This window comes from Micromys minutus, assembly GCF_963924665.1.
Source record: "Micromys minutus genome assembly, chromosome: 12".
NCBI lineage: Eukaryota > Metazoa > Chordata > Mammalia > Rodentia > Muridae > Micromys > Micromys minutus.
This window is the reverse complement of record NC_137981.1, coordinates 4,464,255-4,485,427: the sequence shown is the minus strand read 5'-3', so window position 1 is coordinate 4,485,427 and position 21,173 is coordinate 4,464,255. Positions and strand designations below refer to the sequence as shown.

The following is a 21,173-nucleotide window of genomic DNA, read 5'->3' as shown; positions in this document are numbered from 1 at the left end:
TTTTCTATTGTTATATTTAAATACAACCACTTCAGAAATAATTGTGTATGGTGTATTAGGAAACTCTGTTTAGTGCTGGGGATATAGTTCTACACTGAGAAAATTGCCTAGCATGTTTGAAGCCCTTTATTCAACCCCCAGTACCATAAAAAGGAAAAAAAATCAATGCGAAAAAATCATATTAAGCAAGGCACATCCTGACACCCAAACTAAGCTGAATCGGCCTAGAACCAACACTGTCCACGGGCACGAGCTGAGGTGCAGCCAAGGCAAGAGTTCTATCCCTGTAGAATGTACGTCAGAACCAACACTGTCCAACGAGCTGAGGTGCGGCCAAGGCAAGAGTTCTATCCCTGTAATAACCTAACACTCTTTTAGTAACTCTGCCCTGAACTTCTACATAAGCACCCAAGAATACTTAGTTTTCTTCTCATCTTTTCCCTGGGTGACTTGAAATAAAGATGCCTTGAATGTTTATCTCCAAAGTGAGCCTGGCAGTACCCAGTCAACACACAGGCCTGAAGTAGAAACAATGCTGTTCTTTTGAACAGTTAGTGGTCCACATAGAAAACAAACATCGCACCAATCAATATGAATCCTGGGCTCTCTGGTCCCATGCCAGGTAGGTGGCACACCGTGTAGAAAGTGAAATGAGGTATTCCATGTATGCTGTCTTTAAAGAATGTGTGTACAAAACGCCACTAAATTAGCATGGGCTATTCTAGACTCACATTAGCTCCATCTGAAACTCGGGAGCTGGAGCACTGTTTTTGTAAGTGTATCATAATGACAATGACAACAAGGTGGCTTTATGGTTTGCTCACTTAACATTTGCATGAAACTTTTTTTTTTTAATTTTGATAACCATTCAGAATTTCTCACCCACTAGTTCTATTGGCCACAAAACTAGCCTGCTGCTTTCGCTGAATCTTACCACAAATTCTTCTACTCCAGAAAATGTAGGCCGCTTAATCACTCCCGCCAAAAAGCTGGAAGACACAATCCGTCTTGCTGAACTAGTCATTGAAGTACTCCAACAAAACGAGGAGCATCACGCAGAGGTGAGCAGGCACAGGGCAGATGTCGCAGAGACGCTTAGCTGAGGGGCCAGCGCAGTCGCCTGGTCCTGAATGAGATGCCTTAACTCACATTGTCTTTTAATTGGGCTGAAGGGAATGAAGGTAGAAGTTTTGGAAGAAGGCGTCTTTAGAAGGTTGTCTAAGTGACCAAGAGGTGGTTGTATGTTGTGCATTTCAGCCTATGTTTTCAGATGTTTCTCTGAACGCGGGACTGAGGTGAGTGTAACGGAAGGCTCCGGTGGTATCCGGCTTCATCCAGACACACAGAATACACTGTGGTCTTTTGTGGTTGTTTTGTTGCCAGCACTGTTGTTCTGATTGGTTCTTTGGTGTGTAGACCATGGGTCATCTTCTTAAGTTTGAGTTTTTTTCTGTATCTCACTCTGATTATACAGCCCCTTTCCTTTCTAACTTTACATTGCCTAGGTTTCTGAGCACAGTGACAGGGACAGTGATAAGTCTATGCTGTTAGACTGTCATTTCTGTGACACAAGCCCAGATCAACACAGCTCCCTTCATTGCATTTTGACAAACCACTATTAAAATGATTTTGAAGGAATTATAAACAAAGGACTCCAAAACCAACTAGATACCAAACCTATAAGGACGTAAATGCCCCAGAGCTTCCAGGGACACTCTGGAGGATTAAACTCCAAAGCTACTCCAAACTTGAGCTTTAAAATCATTTGTCTCAACATAACCTGGTTTTTAAAATTACAGTAACTCTCCCTCGTCCTTTACATTCTTATTTACAGAAAAGGGAGGAAAGGGACATCTGTAGAAGTGATTTCTTAAGACACCTATAACAACCCTACCCATAACTAAGAAAATAGTGACAGATTGTTAAATGATATATCATACACTGTGAACCCAGACATCCCAACTAATGCTGATTGCATATTGAAATTTCCTCCCCATTTCTCTACTGTTCCGGTCAACCTTGGCTGATCGTGGCAGGGGAAAGAGGTATGTGACGCAACCGAATGAGCCGGCCACCTGCTCTCAAACTCTGTGCATGCCCTGGTAGTATCATGTCTTCCAGTGGGATTTTCCTGGTGCTCCTGCTTTCTAACACTGACCCCCAGGAATGTAACAGCAACTTCCAGTGGACTGCTTGTGACATGGGTGACCCTCCACAGCAGGGTAAATGTGGGGTGATTCTCTTGTGCGTGCATGAAGCAATTGATAGACTTATGAGGACTGCGGTTACATCCTGACACACGCCTCCCACCTGCCTTGATTCTGTCCCTGGCCTGTCATAGTTTCCTATGTCCGTCTGTATTTACCTTTATTACAGAAGAAGAGTTTCAAGCTTAGTAACCAGTAGCCCCTTGCAGTGATACTAACCTTTTTCTACAACTGTCTGTATGTGAATCATATATACAGTATTTATATATAGAGAGAGTGTCGAAGAATCCTGAATTCCCTGCAAACCCTCCGTGAATGAGGGAAAGACCCATGAGTGGGAGGCATTAACTCATACAGCACTTAGCAATGGACACACAGCCTGAAGGGAAAACAGATAGTGCCCCCAACTACACAAACTTAGGAGTAACTTCCAGAAAGCTGCAAGAAAGTTGGGCTGCGTTTTTCTTCCACTTTTATGTTGTAAGATATTCCTTTTAGATTGAGGGATTGGAGGTTCGAGTGATGATAAGTTTCTTCTTTCTGGGTGTCTTCAAAACCATCTTCTGGGACTTGGGGGATTCTGCCCTGCCTTTCCTGGCTTTGAGAGGTAAAGGCTGGGCCCAGCGCATTGGTGAAGCCATGGATATGAAGAGGGTGGTTCCTTCCAGGCACAGCTGAGTATTTAAGTGAATAACAGAAGTAAACGGCAGACATATTCAGTTGGTAATCCAGCTACTCTCTAAGGCTCCTCCCAGATCACAGAGAATGTGTATGTTCCTTGGCCACATCAAAGAGGCACCACCACAGCAAAGAAATCACAACTGCAAGACAAAAAAAAAATTTTTAAACCCAACTTCCAAAGAAGGCACTTCTTTTTTTACCTTTCCCAAAAGTTTGGGCTTTTGGCAAATGTCAATCATCATTCTAATAATTACTCAGAAGAAATGTTGCCATCTTGCATATTTAGAAGTCATGCAGGGTAAATAAACATGGTGACTTCAGTCTTGTTCTTAACACTGGTTTTTGAAATTGGTAAGAAAAAAAGAAAAAAAGAAAAAAGAAAAACCTCAGCATGTTTTAGAGTCTCTCAGACCAAAAATCATTTTGTGTGAATGTACAGGATTTCCCGTCATGAGATCTCACAACTTAATCAGACCTGCCCATTGGGCCTCTCCTATCTACTGATCTCTGAATCAAGGTATCTGGTGTTCCTTGAAAGACAATGAGAAATAAAATGTGCTGGGCCAGGAAGAGATAGAGCGAATAGCAGTCAGAGCTTAGAACCCAGACCAGATAAGTTTGGCCTGAATTCTAGCTCCAGCATGTTCATCGTGTGACTGTGATGTAGTTACTTAACCCAGTCGGAAGGTCACTGTTAAGATGGAAGGTGACATTACACAAAGGGGTAGATGATATTGTGCTCAGCACATGGTAAACACTCTACAAAGTTTAGCTAGTGTTATGTGAAGAAAATAATTCCCAAGAAGTCAAAATACCTGATGATTTTTCTTTTGAAAAGATGATTTCTAGGTGAAAAATACATAATGGCTGAAAACCGAAGGGCTGAGCTGGAAGGAGAGGAGATCCTTTCCCAGGAGGAATGGGCTCATCTTGAGAGGCACCGCACCTGTCCTCAGGGACTCATCCAGATAGTAATACCTAAAGTATCTTGTAGAAGTTCAAATTCACATGTTCAGTGCCAGCCCCACTAGTTGGAATCTCTAGGAAGAGAACATTGGTCTCTTTCAAAAGCTGCCCTGATGATTTCTGTGTGTATCCAGGTCAGCGCGTAGGGTGCACTGAAAAGGATTGACTTGACATCAGAACACACTGTAGACATTGTCATCCTGAAAAGATGAGGATTTGTTTACCCAGAACTCACCTTCTGGGTGCTCCCTAAGCTTTGACAATTAAAAAAACACTAAATCCTAAATATGGATCTTAACATTTGTAGACATATTATTTGTGGGTACCTCGCAAATAAAAGTAACCATAGACCTGCCCCCTCCCAAAAAAAATGCATCTTTTAAAAAGCCATTTTAAGTGCCAATACACTAAATGTCCCAAGAGGGGAAAGTTTCTCCTCAGCCAAGAATACATCCTTCACCATTCACACATGCTGTGTGTGGAAGCTGGTGTCACATTTTGCTCTCATATGCAGCAGAGTTTTTTTTTTTTTCCCAGAACCTGACCTACTCACAGGCACATGAATTTTATCTTCATGTTCTTCCCCTTTCCAATCTCTCTCTATGTATATGTATGTATATGTATATATGTATTGTGGTGCACAGAGGGGTACATATATACATGTTAGTTTGTGTGCAAAATATATAACGTGTTCAGTGTAGTGAATTTTACCCCCTAAAGCACACAGGTTTTGTCTTTGAATTATTAAAAAAATCAGGTAAGTACTTTACTGTGTAACTCCCTATTTTCTATGGGAAAGGTTTACTGAGCCTTTAGGTGCCTATGAGCATGTATTAATTACTTCATGGGCAAAAGTGGTTCTCGGACATTGGAGTCAGCCTGAAATGAAGAATAACTTTTGCTCAGCACACTGTGCAGATTGTTCATCTGATCAGAATTATCCTTTAATAGTTCAGCTATTCCTAAGCTATCTAGACTTGTTACCACTTCTTAGATTGCACTAAAAAGAAATGCCCTGGTTCCTCCTTCACCGCAACAGCCTCCCTAGTAATGATACTCCTCTTTATACAGCTCCCAAGCTGTCTATCCTGTATGATTGGAAAAACTAAGAGTTCCTCAATAACAAACCACTTAGGACCTGGTTCTCTATAGAAGAGAGATTCTTTGTTCCCCATTGTCTCTTGCTTACAAGTTCTTTAAATTAAGAGCAGAAGACCCACAACTGCAGTTGGGTTAAGAACCTCTTTAAATTTTATACATTTTGACTGAGTTTTGGTTTGATTTGGCTTTCTGTTTTTATTCCCTGTCATCCTAGAACAAAGTTGTCTATGGGAACATAATACAGTCTTCCCCGACATATGTTCTTGGCCATGCCCTGAAGATGTAACATTGGTCGAGTCACTGAAGGATCAGTGCCAGCCAACTTGCTGTACCTTTGTCAACTTTATAAATTCCCTGGGTGAGGAGAGAAGAGTGGCCCTGAGTAGGCTCAGGGCTGCGGACAGGATTCTCTGCCTAAATGGCATCAGGCTGCAGGAGCTCTGACTCAGGGAGGGGAAGGATTCCTTCCTGTGCTGGCCTCAGTCAGTAGAGCAAAGCCCAGGCCCCATCTCTCATCTCCAGGTGGTGAAGCTGCACTAAAACCTCATTAATCAGGACAACTACTTAGGATGTGTGATGACTTTGGTGCACCTATGGCTATCTTCTTCTTTTTTTTTTTTTTTTAAGTAAAATAGTTATCATAACACCAACATTGTGGTAACTGAGAAGTCTTTTCTTGTAACTTTTAACTTGGAGGCATGCGGAGTTAAACCTCCCATCTTTTTAACTAACAGGCCAGTTTATCAACAAATACTTAGAGTTTGGGGGAAAATGTTATGCATCCCGATACCTTCATGTACTAAGCATTGCAAACTCTGTGAGTGCCTTCTACTTTAGAACCCAATTACAGGCTGCTTTCAAAAGCAATGAAGTAGCTCCAGAAATTTAACAATTTGGGCTTTGTGGCTAACAGACCGTCTTTAGCCCCACTCTCATTGCTCTGAATCATGAAGTTTTGCTGTCAATCATGATAGAAGCAGCAGGTGTCTAGTTCCAACCAAGCCATCCTTAAAGAATGGTGCATGACTTGATTTTTTCCATTTAATTTGCAAACCAGCCACATGTTGATAAAGGAGAAGTAAGTAACATGAAATCTTATGAAGGAGAGGTGGACCCTCTCTTCTGCCTCCTAGTGGCTGTTAGAATACCCCTCCAGTAAGGATTAGAGTCTCACGGAAGAGCTTGGCCATTGAACAAACCCTTTCATGTATAGAACGATCTCATAATCATCCTTCATATCTCCAAATGCTTTCCCAGCTTTTTTGGTGAATGCTCCGGAAAGTGTTTCCAATGTGAAAACTTTACGGCATTGAGTGGGGGGGGGGACGAGAAGAGGCTGGCAATGTTTGTTTTTCTGCTCTCTTTGAAATCGGCAAAGCAGGGCCTGCTGACACCACCACTAGTTCTGCATGCCCCTGCCAGAGATGATTAGCCTCCATGCATGCGTGCCTTTGAACTGCATTCACATCTGGCCCAGGCTGATGTGAATGTCACCCCTGAGACCCTGCACAATGATTTCCAAGGGCCCATGTGCATGGAAATGAGTTACTTCACTGATATTTTTTGGTTTTCAATGTACATATGTCTAAGGCGCACAGAAGTAAGTTCCAACCTTATTCCATGTTCCCTAGCCTAAACTTGAAATTTCCTCTAGACCAGAAGCAAAAAGCAAAGGCTCCCTACTGAGATAGACTTTTTACTCATCAGTTCTGAGGTCATTCTAGTAATGGCTTGCTTTGACTTAGTTTCCCAGAGGAGTGATATTTCCAGGATGTAGGAAAATGGGAATCCCTGGGGTTTGAAGACACCATAGACAACTAATCCCCAGATATGGAAATGAACATCAATTGCAAATTTTCAAGTTAGACCAGCAGAAAACCCATAAACACAGTGAAGAAACTCCCAAATTTCTACACCTTAGAGCAAGAACCAGTCAGCAGCAATGACACAGAGCATGACCCAAGCCTACTGGGTTATTGTAAATTGAGCAGAAGTTCAATGTCTGACACTCCTACAGCTGTGTCTTTGACCCCTGGGTCAGGAGCTTTCTTCACATAGTGGTGCCTTGGACACTGAGAGGCCCACGAATATCCAAACTGCTGTTCTCTTTACAATAAAGTGACCACGCCCCGCTGGATGTACAGCCAGTCTTGAGTAGTGAGGATTGGAGCACACACCCTTCATCCCGAGGACATACTCATCCTCTCTCTGTCTTGTTTTTCTGCCACATTTCAAAGGCCTTTGCGTGGTGGTCAGACTTAATGGTGGAGCATGCAGAGACGTTCCTGTCACTCTTTGCAGTGGACATGGATGCAGCATTAGAGGTGCAACCCCCAGACACGTGGGACAGTTTCCCACTCTTCCAGCTGCTGAATGACTTTCTCCGTACAGATTGTATGTATCACCCTGGATTACTAGCCTTTCCTGAATAGTGTACAGATAAACTCGCTAAGATAATTTTATTCCATATAGAGTATGTGTTAGACAAAGCTCCTCTTTGTTTTACTGTTACAAAAATACATGCATACATATACACTCCACACACATACACACACATACATATATACATACATACATACATACATACATACATACACACTCCACAGGCACATACACACACGCCACACACAAGACACACACAAACCCTAAATACACACACAAACTATACTCCACAATACCCTCTGCACACGCGCACACACACTCACAAACCATATACATACATACATACATTCATACATACATAGTACACACTCCACACACACACACAAACCCTAAAACACACACACACAAACTATTCTCCACACAAACCCTTCATACACATACCACATACATACATACTACAGAGAGAGGGGGAGAGGGAAGGGAAGGACAGGGGGAGGGGAGGGAGAGAGGGAGGGAGGGAGGGAGGGGAAATGGAGGGGAAAGGGAAGGGAAAGAGGAAGGAAAGAGTAGGGAGAGGGAGAGAGAGATACACAGTTCTCTTGCCTGTCTTTGAGAAGAACCCAAGAGCCGTGTAGGAGGAGGTATTCATTTCATGTGTTTTATTTACTCTCCAGAAAATTAGTTAGCTAACCTCTTTAAGCTTTTCAATTTTTATCAGATGATATTTTCTAGATAAAAGACACCTCTGGTCAAATTACACTGCAAGTGTCTTGTAGCAGCGACAGCCATAGGCAGTCCTCCTTCTGATGTGGGAGGAGACAGGGAATTTTCTTTTCCTTTGTACCTCGTCGGCAGAAGAGGAGTAAGCGGAACCCCTTTACAAGTGCTGTGGGCTGATTTTCATGGGAATGCACAAGTGGGTAACATGACTTTGGTTCACATTTCCCTTCCACACAGATTCAGGTATGAGCTTCCATGAGGCTCCAGTTTTGCTCTTTCTTCTCTCAGTCTCCTTTGAAGCAGGGTGTTGGATATAGGAGAGTAGTCTCTGTGCACACTGTATTTTGATAAAGTCACTGTGGGTTCTGACCGGGATTTTGCTTATCTGTTCTAGATAATTTGTGCAATGGGAAGTTTCACAAACACCTGCAGGACCTGTTCGCCCCACTTGTTGTTAGATATGTGGATCTGATGGAGTCTTCAATTGCACAATCTATCCACAGGGGCTTTGAGCGGGAGTCATGGGAACCAGTCAAGTAAGGAAAACTGCTTTTAATACCATCGGAATTTGGGTACAAATGGCTACTCCAGAGTCATATAGAAATGGTGGCACATGACTGTCATTGTTAGTAGGAACAGAGCACAAGCGTCATTTTATTTCACATGGTACTGGTGGCTTCCCTGCCTAAATGGGATAGGGAGGGAGGTAAAGGTGTATTTTCATGAATCGAAACCTTAGTGTCACAAGAGATCCAGAGGACTGAGGGTGTGATCGTGCATGCAGTGTTTATTCTTTTTATCTCATTCGAATGTTACTCTCCACAGTGTTTTCCATAAGGTCCCCAGGGAAGGGGAAGCCCTGACCACAATGTACAAGTTTTAATTAGTTACAAATCCCACAGAACGAATCATAAGTGATCCTGTATGTTGTACGCTTGTTACTTTCCGCAGCTGCTGGGCAAGTGTGTGTATTGAGTGTGTTTGGCACACCCAGGGACTCCTCTGCTGCCAGAGGAGCAGGCTGTGCCTGTGGACTGCCAAGCGCCAGTCCCAGATCCCCCAGACATGACACCCGATGTGGAGAGTGTGTGATATGGTTTGGAAAGCTCAGTAAAGCCCGGCTCTGCCTTTGCCCTGGTGGACTCTTGTTGTTTGGGTATCCCCCACAACCACTTCTCTAAGAAATGATGTTATACCCTGCCATACTTTACATCTTTGAGATGCACCAACCTAGATCAACAAAGGCACACATGCTAGCATTTTTAGAAAAGCCAGACTTCTCTCGGTTGAAAAGAATTCAAGAGGCTTTTCTCAATACAGAATCCTTTTCTGAAGTAGGTTTCTAAATGAATGTTCTTCTAACATAAATCTCTAGACAACCCTGACAGACACAGTTCCCCCTGTCCCCTTCCTTACTTAAATCACAGGATGATTGCTTTGATTTACCCCAACTGAAAGCAGGTCAACAGCCTTGGTTTGAAAGAAAAAGAGAAGTAATGATTCTGTTAACTTCTACCTCAGCAGTCTGAAACTAGGTTAAGAGGGTAAGGCATTCATTTGTTGGTCATAATAATCATGGCCATTGTGCTTTGGAAAAGAGCTGTGAAGAGGAAAAGGCTTAAATGAGTGATATTCGTGTTTTGAAAATAGCAATGGTCTTGAAATAGCATTTTCTTGCTTGGGTTTAATGTGGAAGGGTACTATTGCCAACACAGAGCAGGGGAATGATACAACCCTGGGTTGTTAAAGAGCCATAGATCTGGGGCCTTGCCCTAGCAGGAAGGCAAGGGTTTGACTTCTAGGAATGTGTTTTCCCATCACTAAAAGTGATTCTTTAAAAAGTGCCTACCCAGGGCCTGAAAATTGTCATACATTTTTGTGAAAATGTCACTAAAGTCATTTTATAATCTGTTAACTTCTTCAGAAGCCAAACATATGACTGCTACTCATTTGGAAGCATTCAGTGTTCTGAGTACTTACTACCCGCAGTGGAGATAGAATTAAAATCACTTCCACAATTGGAGTCATAGTCTAGAATGTTTTTTTAACTGATGATATCGGACTCATGGATCCATAATTTAAATGCCTGAAACTTTCAAAAGAGTAAGTGTTATGAATAATCACTTGAAAATATAGACAGATGTGGATGTGGATGCAGGTGGGAGCCAAGATGGAGGAAGTCAATGCTTTGCTGTCCAAACTGTGCTATTGTTACTCTGTGATTTCAGTTCACATCAAACAATGTCATGCCTTTGAGAGTATCTGGAAAGATTTGAAAAGGCTAAGTAATGCAGAAGTTACACTAGCATTCCCTTTAACCACACACAGATTAGCTTATTTTTAGACAGTATGAATGCTATGTGCAAGGTCTGAGTCACAGCAGAGCACAGAGAATCTAAGGTAGGTTGAGACTTGTGTGTATGTAGAGAGACAAACCTTTTCATTCCTCCAACAATGCAGAGAGAACACAGGGAGAACACCTTTGACACTTGAAGAAGGCCATCCCTCTTCCTTAATCAAAGATTCCTCTTTCAACTTGTATTTTTTTTTTAATCAAAAGCAATAATGTCAAAAACTCTTTCAAAATCCTCTTCATCAGGCTCCTTCTAAACTGGGAACTGACTGGGAGAATTTAAGTTACCCAGTCCTTTAGTCTTCTCAGTTTCTGCCACAGGCTATAACATGCACAAACATTCATACATGTACATACAAAGATGTACATACATGCACACATGCCACATGACAATAACATGCACAAACATCCATACATGTACACACAAAGATGTGCATGCACACACATACAGTGAATAAAAGAGAGAGAATATACATAAAAATTGTACTCATCTTTCATATTTTTTATGAAACTATTGCCCTGTCAAGAAAAATTAACTACAACTATCTGTGCTTAATATAAATTGAAGTTATTTCATAGTATAGGTAAATGGCTAAGTCTTAAGTTTGTTTACTTTGAAAAGTGGCTTGTCATGTCTGTGAGAAGAGAGGAACTGTATCTTTCTCACTCTATGACTCTGTGAATGCTGATGTGGAACCCCATTGCACAGCTTCTAACTGCACCCAAAGACTCTCTCTCCAGATGGACTCTAATGTTCAGTGGAACCTCAAGCCATAACCCTTCCCTGAGCACCCATCAGTGCATTCCATAGGGTCATTATCTAGAGTTGGAAACGTAGTTTGCAAGTCTGGAGGCCCCCTGAATGTGAAGTTCTGTCTTTGCACATGGGTGGGGAACATCTCGCCCAGCCATATAGTGGCAGCTCATTGCTAATATGCCATAAAGGTCTTCAAAATAGAAGAATCCAGGAATGCTTTTTTATGAGTAGGTGATCCCTCTGTCTCTGGATTCTTCTGAGAGCGAGGAATCCTTCCTTGTCTTTGTGATTTTTCTGTGTCAGGTTAGGGAGGTTAAGAAGGATAAAGCAAATACTGCTTCATGATAAGAACTATGAATCCTGGTTTTCTGGTTCTCAAAATACATGTGCCACCTCTAGGCCTGAGATGTACAAATGAAATGTACCTTTTAATTAATACCCGTTGTCAATGATGAAGATTTGGTGGTAAAAGAAGGCATCCTTCCTGGGGATTTCAGCAGTTTGTGGATGACTAGCTGTCAAATACACAGATATTACTGAAGCTAGAACCCTTGACTCTGGAGCCAGTGAAATGGCTCAAGAGATTAGGTTCTTGTGAGCCAAGAAATTTCCTTTGCTCTATCCCAGGAAAAGGTGGAAAAGAACCAATTCTACAAAGTTGTTCCCTGATCTCCAGACACATTGCCTGTTACATGTGGATACATTAATGATCCTAATCACAATAAAATTAAAAAAGAAATCCTAAGACAGTACCTCAAGCCATCAGTGTCTCTGAATTAAGATCCTATATCAGTTGATTTTCCCAAGACTCAGTGTCCCCCTTTATAAAACAATGGCTTTTATATAACCAAAACATGTCCTTTGGTTAGATTCTTGGTACTAGAGTGTGGACATAGTATGTGTGTCCACATACAACTACATAGTCTTGTCTCTCCAGCATCTAGGAGAGAGCAGGGCTTGTCACGTGGCCAGGCTCAGCTGTATCAACAGAATGTTGGGGACCTGAACAGGCTAGGGATTGTAAGGAGACAGAGGAAAGTAAAACCATGGAGATGGGTGAGAAAAAGATACAATCTCCAGATTGGGGATTTATATCTAGTTGGGTCTATTAATATATACACATGAAAATGGCTTTAAATATTGCCAAAGTATGCATGCACAAATTATATATAGAATGTGGCTCATTGGGGCCTGAGTTTCCACAGAAGGGCTGGGAAGGAACTTACTGGAAGACTAACATTTCAAAAGAGGCAGGACTCATCAGGACACCATGGACAGTGCAAACGTGCAGGAGAACAGAAAGCAACAAAGCAACGCCGAGTGCTCAGTGTGGTCAGCATGGACCATGGACTGTGGGGAAGCCTCAAAGATATTTAAGAGGTTCTCAAATCCTAGGACATTTAGGGTCTATTCTGTAAAGGACACTTTCTCAACAGAGCTTAATAGTCCCAAAGCTGTGGCCAATGATCTTACATTTGTCATATAGAAAAAGTACACCTGTGGCATTAAACTTTTATAGAGGGGTTGGAGAGATGTCTCCAGAGTTAAAAGCACTAGCTGTTTTTCCAGAGGTCCTGAGTTCAATTCCTAGCAACCATATGGTGACTTATAACCATCTATAATGGTTCTAAGGCCCTCTTCTGATATGCAGGTGTTCATGCAGATAAAGCACTCATATTCATAAAATAAATAAATAAATCTTTTTTTTAAAGAGAAAACAAACTTTCATAGATACAGAAGTTTGGGACTGGTAGTAATGAATGGTAGGTTGGGAGACATTACTCTGGACTCTAAGAAGGTATGAGCTAGTACCCATACCCCTGCGTAGGACTTAGACCTAAGGAGAAACACAGAGAGAAGCTTCAGTGTGAAAGCACCAAGAAAAGACAGATGTAATTCATATATTCATGGAACAAATGGCTTGTAAAAGTGGAGCATGTTCTGTATCTAAAAATCTACCCCCATCCATAAGCTTCCAGCAGAAATATTTGAGGGATGATGTAACCATATCCCTTCAGCATAGAAACAGCCTTTATTAAACACTATTTTAAAAAAAGGGCCCCACCATCCTTAGAAATCCCACACACACACACACACACACACACACACACACACATCTAACATGGATGGACATGAGAGAGAGAGAGAGCACATGAGAATTGTGTGATCTCAGTCTCTAGAGATACGTATTAAATGAAAGCAAACCTTTTTGTTAAGGTCCCTGGATTGGATGAGGCTAATTCTTAATGAGTATCAGTTACTAGGAGTCTAATTTTCAATTCCTGTTCTGCCTAGAGGCATCTACTAATGTTCCTACAGAGAATCACAACTGGCTGGTTGTCCAGTAGTCACTGGAGGGCCCTCTCTGAAAATAATGATTCATTGCAGCTATCAGCAACAGCTCCCAGAGCATAGCATCCTTACTGAATGCTATGCAAATTTTCCATTTAAATATGTGACATCGAAACATTATGCTTAGAATTTACCTCTGATTTTTACTCTTTTAGTGTCCCAGATAAAATACAAGTAACATTAAAATATGCTTTATTATTCTGATAAAACCAGAATTGTCATATTTCATCATTTTAAAACTAAACAATTAATAATATGTGCTATGAGGATACGTTTCTATTTAAGACCAAGTTCACAGCCAAAATGCTGTATTTTACAGAAAACAATATGTTTTGATTAATATGAGTATTTTTATTTTGCATGCGAAACGAAGGCCTCTTTCCATTTGTGTGCTCACCACCCACTAATATGTTTAAATTGAGTTGCTTTTGCAGACACTTGTATGTTATTCATTTCTAGCGACTTATAATTTTCTCAGAATTGACATTTTAACTTTCCAGGCTGCCATCTCTAAGATCTTCTAATTCCTTGATCATTATTCAGTGTGTGTATCTTTTAATGATCACATTTGCTTATATAGGCTTACACATGTCTCAGTGGAAATCGCCAACGGATTTGTTTCATGGCAGTGTTTAAGACTGAGAACCACCAGGGACTGAATTCAAAGGCAAATTCTCCAGTTAAACAAAGACACATGGAAGAAAAAGTTTCATTTTTTCCATTCTACTTAATAATAATATTTAGTTCAATTTCTCTTGAGTTCCCCCCAAGGCATCCTTGCACCACAGAGAGTCATAGGTCTCTGACACACCTATCTCCCTGAAAGAAGAGGGTACCAGGTTGGCAACAGTGCATCCTAGGGTTTTCAGTTTATAATCCAGGGCTGACTTGCCATTGGGGATATTTGAATGATTTATCTGTGGAGGGAGATAGCCGTCCAAGCCAGTCACCGGGGCCAGTGCCTTTGCTGCAGCTTTGCCCTGCAGAGCGTGCCCAGAGGCAGCCTGGTTTCCAGGAGTTCTGCTAGGCAAACAGCTCACCCAGCGCTGCTTTGGCGAAACTTCCTCTTTCCCTACAAGATCCAAAATGAGAACCTCAAGTCCTCTGCCAAAGTACTGTCAATTCCCCCTTAAACAGGAAGGCTCCTTTCAGATGCGGAGCTAGGCTGGGCTCTACCATGCCAGTGACTTTGGCTGCATGGAACACCCTGCAAAAGCCTCTGCAAGATGTTCAGTGCCAGTGTTTGGAGCAGTACATGTCAGAGACCCTCCAAGGATATATAGTTTTGACTCGAATCTCTGAACTAACTAACTCTCTCTCTCTCTGCTCTCTCTCTTTCCCTCTCCCTCCTGCCTCTGCCCCTCCCCTCGTAAAACTATCCATCTCTCATTTCTCATCCATCACCCAATTAAACTTCAAACCTCCTTCAAAAACCAAAAGGCTGATAAAAATATCGCTCTTTCACTTGTTTTGACAAATTTTATACTTCTTATAGAAAAAATACATAGCTCGTGAAATTTTCACACACACCCGTGGAGTTCCCACTCATACTAGGAGGTAAAAGCCCTGTCTGAATGGCTGCTTCACAAGCACAGAGAGCCTTTGTCTAGTTCCTAGAATGCACATAATGATACAGGGCACTGTGAAGCATCCACTTGTAGCCCCAGCACTGGGAAGATGAGGATGGGTGGGTCCATGCCACTTGATAACTAAGTGCTCTCATCTACTTGGTGAACACCAAGCCAATGGGAGGGCCCGTCTCTAAGGAGATGGACAAGGATCCTAGGTTAACCACTGGCTCGAATGCACTCCCTCTGTATGTCTTCCTCTGTGTCTCTGTCTCTGTCTCTGCCTCCCTCTCCCTCTTCCCATCCCCACCCTCCCTCCCTCTCCCCCATATTATATTATTTAAGAAAACAACAGAACAACAAGAAGAAGCCTTCGAGAAGACACTGTCAGGCATTATTTACCCCTGGCTTTCTTCCGTTCCCAGGGGCAGCTACCACAATATTAAACGATATTGTAAATCTATTTTTTTTCTTGACCCAAGGGTTTTATGTAAGACCTGAATCTGGGCTTTCTTTCTTTCCCCATGTGTCTGTCTCTGTGTGGTGGCATAGCTCCATTTTAATAAGTCTGAATTTGGGAGAGAAAGCATCCATTTTCCTTCAATGTTCCACAAAATTCCCTAGGGATAATCATTCTACATATGAGTTTTTCATCTTTGCCGTCCATTCTGACACACAAATTCCTGTCTTTAGAAGTCGAAGTTGGAAGGCATTCAATTTCTGTATCTCACTATTTCGTGCACATTCAAATCAGCGAGCTCTTCCTTTCCATTTGGTGCCTAATGTCTGCCTGAAGAAATCTTCCATTGACAATAAGCAAATGAATAAAAAGTGGACACAGCTAATGCCCCACACCCCTTGTATTCTTAAGAAGTATTTTGGCAGTTTTTGTTTTTATTTAAAGACCTTTATTTTTTTTAAATGTCATACATGTACACATCGAATACACATAGTTTGGATTGAAATCTACTTCTTATGCACATTTAGGAGGTGCAGTGCAATATGTAGACCCACGTGTGTTTTGGGGAGTGGTCAGGTCAGTGGATCAAATGCATCTGCTACCTTCCACAAGATCAGTCTTTTCTGGTGGGCACACTCCTCTCCGTTGGGAAGTATGATGAATTATCAATTATACCCACTGCACTCCAGAATGAACCCGAGAGCTGACCCACAGCACCCCTTTGCCCTCTCTCCTGCCTCGCCAATCTACCAATCCCATGTCTCATGGCACCCCAGTTCCAGCCACAGCTAGAATTCCACCACCGTCAAGCTCTTCTTATAGCATGAGTTCTAGACTCTTTCAAAAGCGGTCTTGAAGACAAGAGACATTTCAGTTGTGTGATCATTGTGCACGCATGCTCCATCGGTGTCTGCACTTTTAAGTTTCCCATTAACTTGAGTGTTTCTCTCTGGATACCAAGTCTCATCCTAGCTCTCCATCTGTAACCTGCTTACAGAGTTTGCTGCTCAAGTCTTCACCATTGTCTTCTGTGCACTGAGCCAGTTTATCTACAGCTGTTGTGTGCTTCTGCCGCATCTACATTGTCACTGTGATGGTATTTTTCTTTCTGTCTGTTTCTTCCACAGGAGTTTAACCAGTAACCTACCCAATGTGAACCTACCCAATGTGAACCTACCCAAAGTACCAAATCTACCAGTTAACATCCCTCTAGGCATCCCACAAATGCCTACTTTTTCGGCACCGTCATGGATGGCTGCTATATATGATGCTGAGTGTGTATTCAGTTCACATTAGATCTCATTTAAATTTAAGTGATCTTGGCATGGATATGCATTGCTTATTTCTATACATCCTATATAACAGAGATGGAGATGGATAATTAGACATATTTTGCTGATCATGCAGAGACAATATTGTTTATTTCTGGCATCCATGGTGTTTATAAGACATTTGCTATATATACACAGTAACGATTTGTCTAACGCCCACTGAACACACTAGGACTAATCTTCACTTCCTGAATTCCTTTGTAAGAGGATTTCTACCCCCAGCTTTCAATGCAGGGGCCTTTATGCAGGTCTTTCAATGTAGGACTTTAGGAATTATTCATCCCCAAATATCCAAAGAAATATTCATTGATGGTCTGACCAGTCACTTCTGATCTGGTCCAAGTCTACAAATGAAGCTTGCTGACCTAGAAGCAGGTTTTGGTTTTTGTTTAATAATTAAATATTTTTCAAGGCCAATTAAAGCCACAAAGTATCTTCCTGATGGCAGTAAATAGCAAGATATCGGAATGGAATGTTCAGAGCCACATAAAAACTTGTGAATGGTCCTCCCAGACTAGGTAAACTGCATGTGTAGACATTTCCCAGGGACAAAGTACAGAAGGAAGCTTTGACAGCTAGGCAGCAAGAAGGCTTCTGAACTTGAGAATGCAAGCATCGCATCGGGCCACACAATTACGGTTGGGCAGTGATGTCTCTGCATCCTTGGTGCAGACTCAGTTTTGGCTTCCTTCACAGGGATGGCAGAGATGTGGGAGGCATTTTTGCCTAGAGCACATGCCCCTTCTCCCAAGCAAGCAGTCTGAAGAACACGGGGATTGAGCGGATATTTCTTCTCACTTAGGAAGTGAGTCTTCTCTCCCTCTGCCTTAGCAAGAAGATCCAGTGCCCCTCAGTTCTACCTCAGTGAGATGAAATCAGAACCATGTGGGTGACTTAAGAAGTGAAATAAGGTTTACCAGTTCTCCACCTTCCTTTGATCCTCCACTTTGACCACAGCTAATTATAGGCCAGATAAGCTTTTCCTTGGAAGAATAAATTGGCACATTTTCAAAGGGAAGTGTTATTATCAAAGGAGTAAAAAATGACCTGAAACTGGCCGTGATGTTTTGAAATCTCCAACCCCCATTCATCAAGGTGGCCCTTGGCGATTTCAGAGCCGCAGTTAATCCAGAAGGAGAGCAAGACAGTAAAAGGACTTCTCGACCTGGTGCCCCAAAGCTCCCTCCTAGTCTATAAAACCACAGTCACGCACAAGCCCACAGTGAAATCGTGAGGCCCGTGTGTCTGACTCTCTTATAGAGACAAATTCAAACCTCCAAATTTTTCATATTTGAGGAAAATTTTTCCTAAAAAATATATCATATTCATGCTAAGATGACAATATTACAAGTTAAATTAGTTAGTGTCTGTTTATTAGATTAGATAGTGTCTGTTTCAAATTAAAACCAAATACATGAAAGCTTCTCTTAGCTTGTCCCGTGCATGTTCTGTGATACTGTTTTTGAAAAGATATGAATCAAGACATTGTGATAAAGCAGATAATAGCCTCCATTCAATTAATTAAGGCATGGGTGGGAACACATTTTGGTAACTGCTCAGCAATCAAAATAATCTTGGTGCTATTGCCTTAACATTAACAGTTTATCTTAAAAATAAAAAGAAAATATTCTTTTCCTCATGTCAAAACTTAATAATAAGCTCTTCAAAGAAAAAAATGCTACAAGAATTTTTTGAAACTCTGAAACCAGATGGGTGTCAAAATGTTGTTGTAATAAATACCAATTATTGCATTCATATGTACTTAATGATTTAAAACATAAACCATGCAGTTCCAAAACGGGGCTTAGACTAGACAAAGTTGGGGTTTCTTTTTTTCCAAGCATGGGGTGGGGTAGGGGAAGGCTAAACTTTCATGGAGAGACGTGCATTCCCCCACTTTTAAATGAAGCTCACTGTAGTGTCTAAAAGGAAGGCATAGATCCTCAGTCACCGGCCAGGAAATGCCTGATTCGATATCTTTTCATGATCCCGGCTCTTCCCTCTGCCACCTTTCATTTGAAGGACGTGTTTTCATGTCACCTGCTCCTTTGTGTCAGATACATCCTTGTACTGACCTCGAACTGGTCTGTTCTGAAAGCATTGCCCTGTTGGTGCAGGCCGTAGACTCTGGCTCCCTCTCGGCATGTTGGGAGCTTGCCCCCTCCTCACCCTGCAGTAGCTGTGGATGCATCTCTGCACTAGCTATATTCTTCTCCGAGGCATTAATTCAATGCAGCTGACATCTGTCACAATAGAAACACCCACTCTCGTCTGTTTCTATAGACGATGTCAGAAGAAGTGGTGATGCATGGTGTGTTGGACATTTTATAAATCGCTGTGTTAGCATCAGTGGTATGCGAGGAAGCGGGTGGGGAGCTGGGCCACCCCTCAGAGTTCCAAATGGGGTGACTACAGGAGAAAGCCAGCCCAAGAAGGGCCAGAGGGGAAGAGGTGGAACCTTTCCCACGCACAGACCGTCCATGGATGTCCCAGGTAAAAGTCTCTTGGATGTCATCGTTTACCCGGATCTATAGAGGACTGGGAACGATGGGGAGAGAGCTCAGGTTCAGAGACCTGAAGTATCAGAGATCCACTGTCAACTCACTTCGTCTGCTCCAACTCCCCTCCTCCTAGAACTGCCTATGTAACAGGCTGCTCTAGGAAAATTGGAAGGCTAGGCACTGGACAGGACTTTGGGATTCAAGGTATCCAAGTGTCCCTGTCTCTACCTGAGTCTCCTCAGTTTTGTTTTCCAGCTCTTCAAGAGAGAAAGCAGGTCCTCGCTCACCACTTTGTTAGCACTGTCCTTTTGAAACCCAAGTCTTGTGACATTTCCAAGAGGTCTCCACTCTGGAGGAGAACTGGGGAAATGCATGAAGCCCTGGATCCTAAAAACTGCATGTTATCATGTGGTTCTTATCCATGGAGACTTACGTCTCCCCCTGGTTCATAGCCTTCGTCTGAATCATCACATATGCTAATGTGGTTATTAAAAGAAGGCTGATTTTTACCATACGCTATCCTCCTACTTAGAAGGAGACAACTTCTTCAGTCATCTTGATGATGGTCTGAAGCAATTGGCTGAGCAAAGTGAACTGGGTCCTGTATGGTAAAACTCAAGTTCTGCCAGTGGAGACTGCCCCCCTTCCGCCGCCAACACACGTTGTTTCGTATGTGGAAGCCACTGTTTGCCTAAGGCCTTCCAGCCCCAAGTTGTCTCTATGTTAGCTTCTCTCAAGCCCAAGGCAACTGGGTGACTTTTCATTTCTAATTTTGTTATCCTACCAGTAATGGATCAGGTACATCAGAAGATTTGTTCTGGAAACTTGATGCTCTTCAGACTTTCATCCGTGACCTACACTGGCCTGAGGAAGAGTTTGGAAAACACCTAGAGCAGCGGCTAAAACTCATGGCAAGTGACATGATTGAGTCGTGCGTCAAAAGGTAGGAATGAGTGGCTGGAAAGACCCAGCCCCTGCTTCCCATTGTGCAACTCTGAAAGACCAGTGAGCTCGTGTGAGTGATTCCTAAAGCTCTGGAGAAGGTCATCGATAGTCCAAGTCCGCTCTGGTAATGACAGGGATAGTGTAACCCCAACACTAAAGACCCTGCAGTTGCTATAAATTCAAAACCAGCCTGGCCTACATAGCAAGACCCTGTCTTAAAATATTAACACCCTTTTCTAAGTCAGCTGGAATGCTTGCGTGCCCATGTTGAACATCTAACCTGCTCTGTATCCAGAAATAAAGTTATTTTATAAGTAAAACTGCCAGTTTGCCCTGTTGCTGGTTCTGTGAGGAAAGAGGACTCCCATCCGTCCTTGCTCATCTCTACCATCTCACCATCTAGCATGCCTGCCACAAAATAGCTGCACAGTAAACATTTATAAGTACGAGGGTATGGAGATGGACAGAAAGAGAGAGAGAGAGAGAGAGAAAGAGAGAGAGAGAGAGAGAAAGACAGACAGACAGACAGACAGACAGACAGACAGACGGGTAGAGGAAAATGTACAATTCCAGAGCCAGTGTATATGGAATCTAGGTCCCGGGATTTCCAACACAAACTAAGCCTTAGCATTACCGTTCGCTCTGTGCATGTGAGCTGAGTACCTGGTGTGTGCACCGGAGGTTAATTTTCTTGCCCTCGTTCTAACCAGGAATCAGCTCGAAGTTATGACACACCTGCACATGTGCTTTAGCCCCCACGGAGTTTCCCTTTTTACCACTGGGGCTCAGGGTAGAAAATGAATCCCTCTGCTTGCAGGCCTGATGCTGATTGGTCTGAGGTGGAGACAG

The 21,173-nt window shown here is 42.4% G+C and overlaps 1 protein-coding gene across 16 annotated transcripts in view; it reads left to right on the top strand.

The window, feature by feature from the left end:
* The window catches only part of CADPS (calcium dependent secretion activator), a 431,306-nt gene that overhangs the window by 331,073 nt on the left and 79,060 nt on the right, over positions 1-21,173 (top strand). For 6 of the 16 annotated variants that reach the window (XM_080926846.1, XM_080926832.1, XM_080926844.1 and 3 more), the window contains 6 exons: positions 955-1,061; positions 6,013-6,033; positions 7,193-7,349; positions 8,452-8,593; positions 16,675-16,821; positions 20,167-20,322. In XM_080926846.1, the coding sequence (XP_080782972.1) occupies positions 955-1,061; positions 6,013-6,033; positions 7,193-7,349; positions 8,452-8,593; positions 16,675-16,821; positions 20,167-20,322 (730 nt within the window). Of the gene's footprint in view, positions 1-954; positions 1,062-2,036; positions 2,046-6,012; positions 6,034-7,192; positions 7,350-8,451; positions 8,594-16,674; positions 16,822-20,166; positions 20,323-21,173 lie in introns of all 16 variants that reach the window. The other 10 variants (XM_080926838.1, XM_080926837.1, XM_080926833.1 and 7 more) reach the window with 5 other exon arrangements.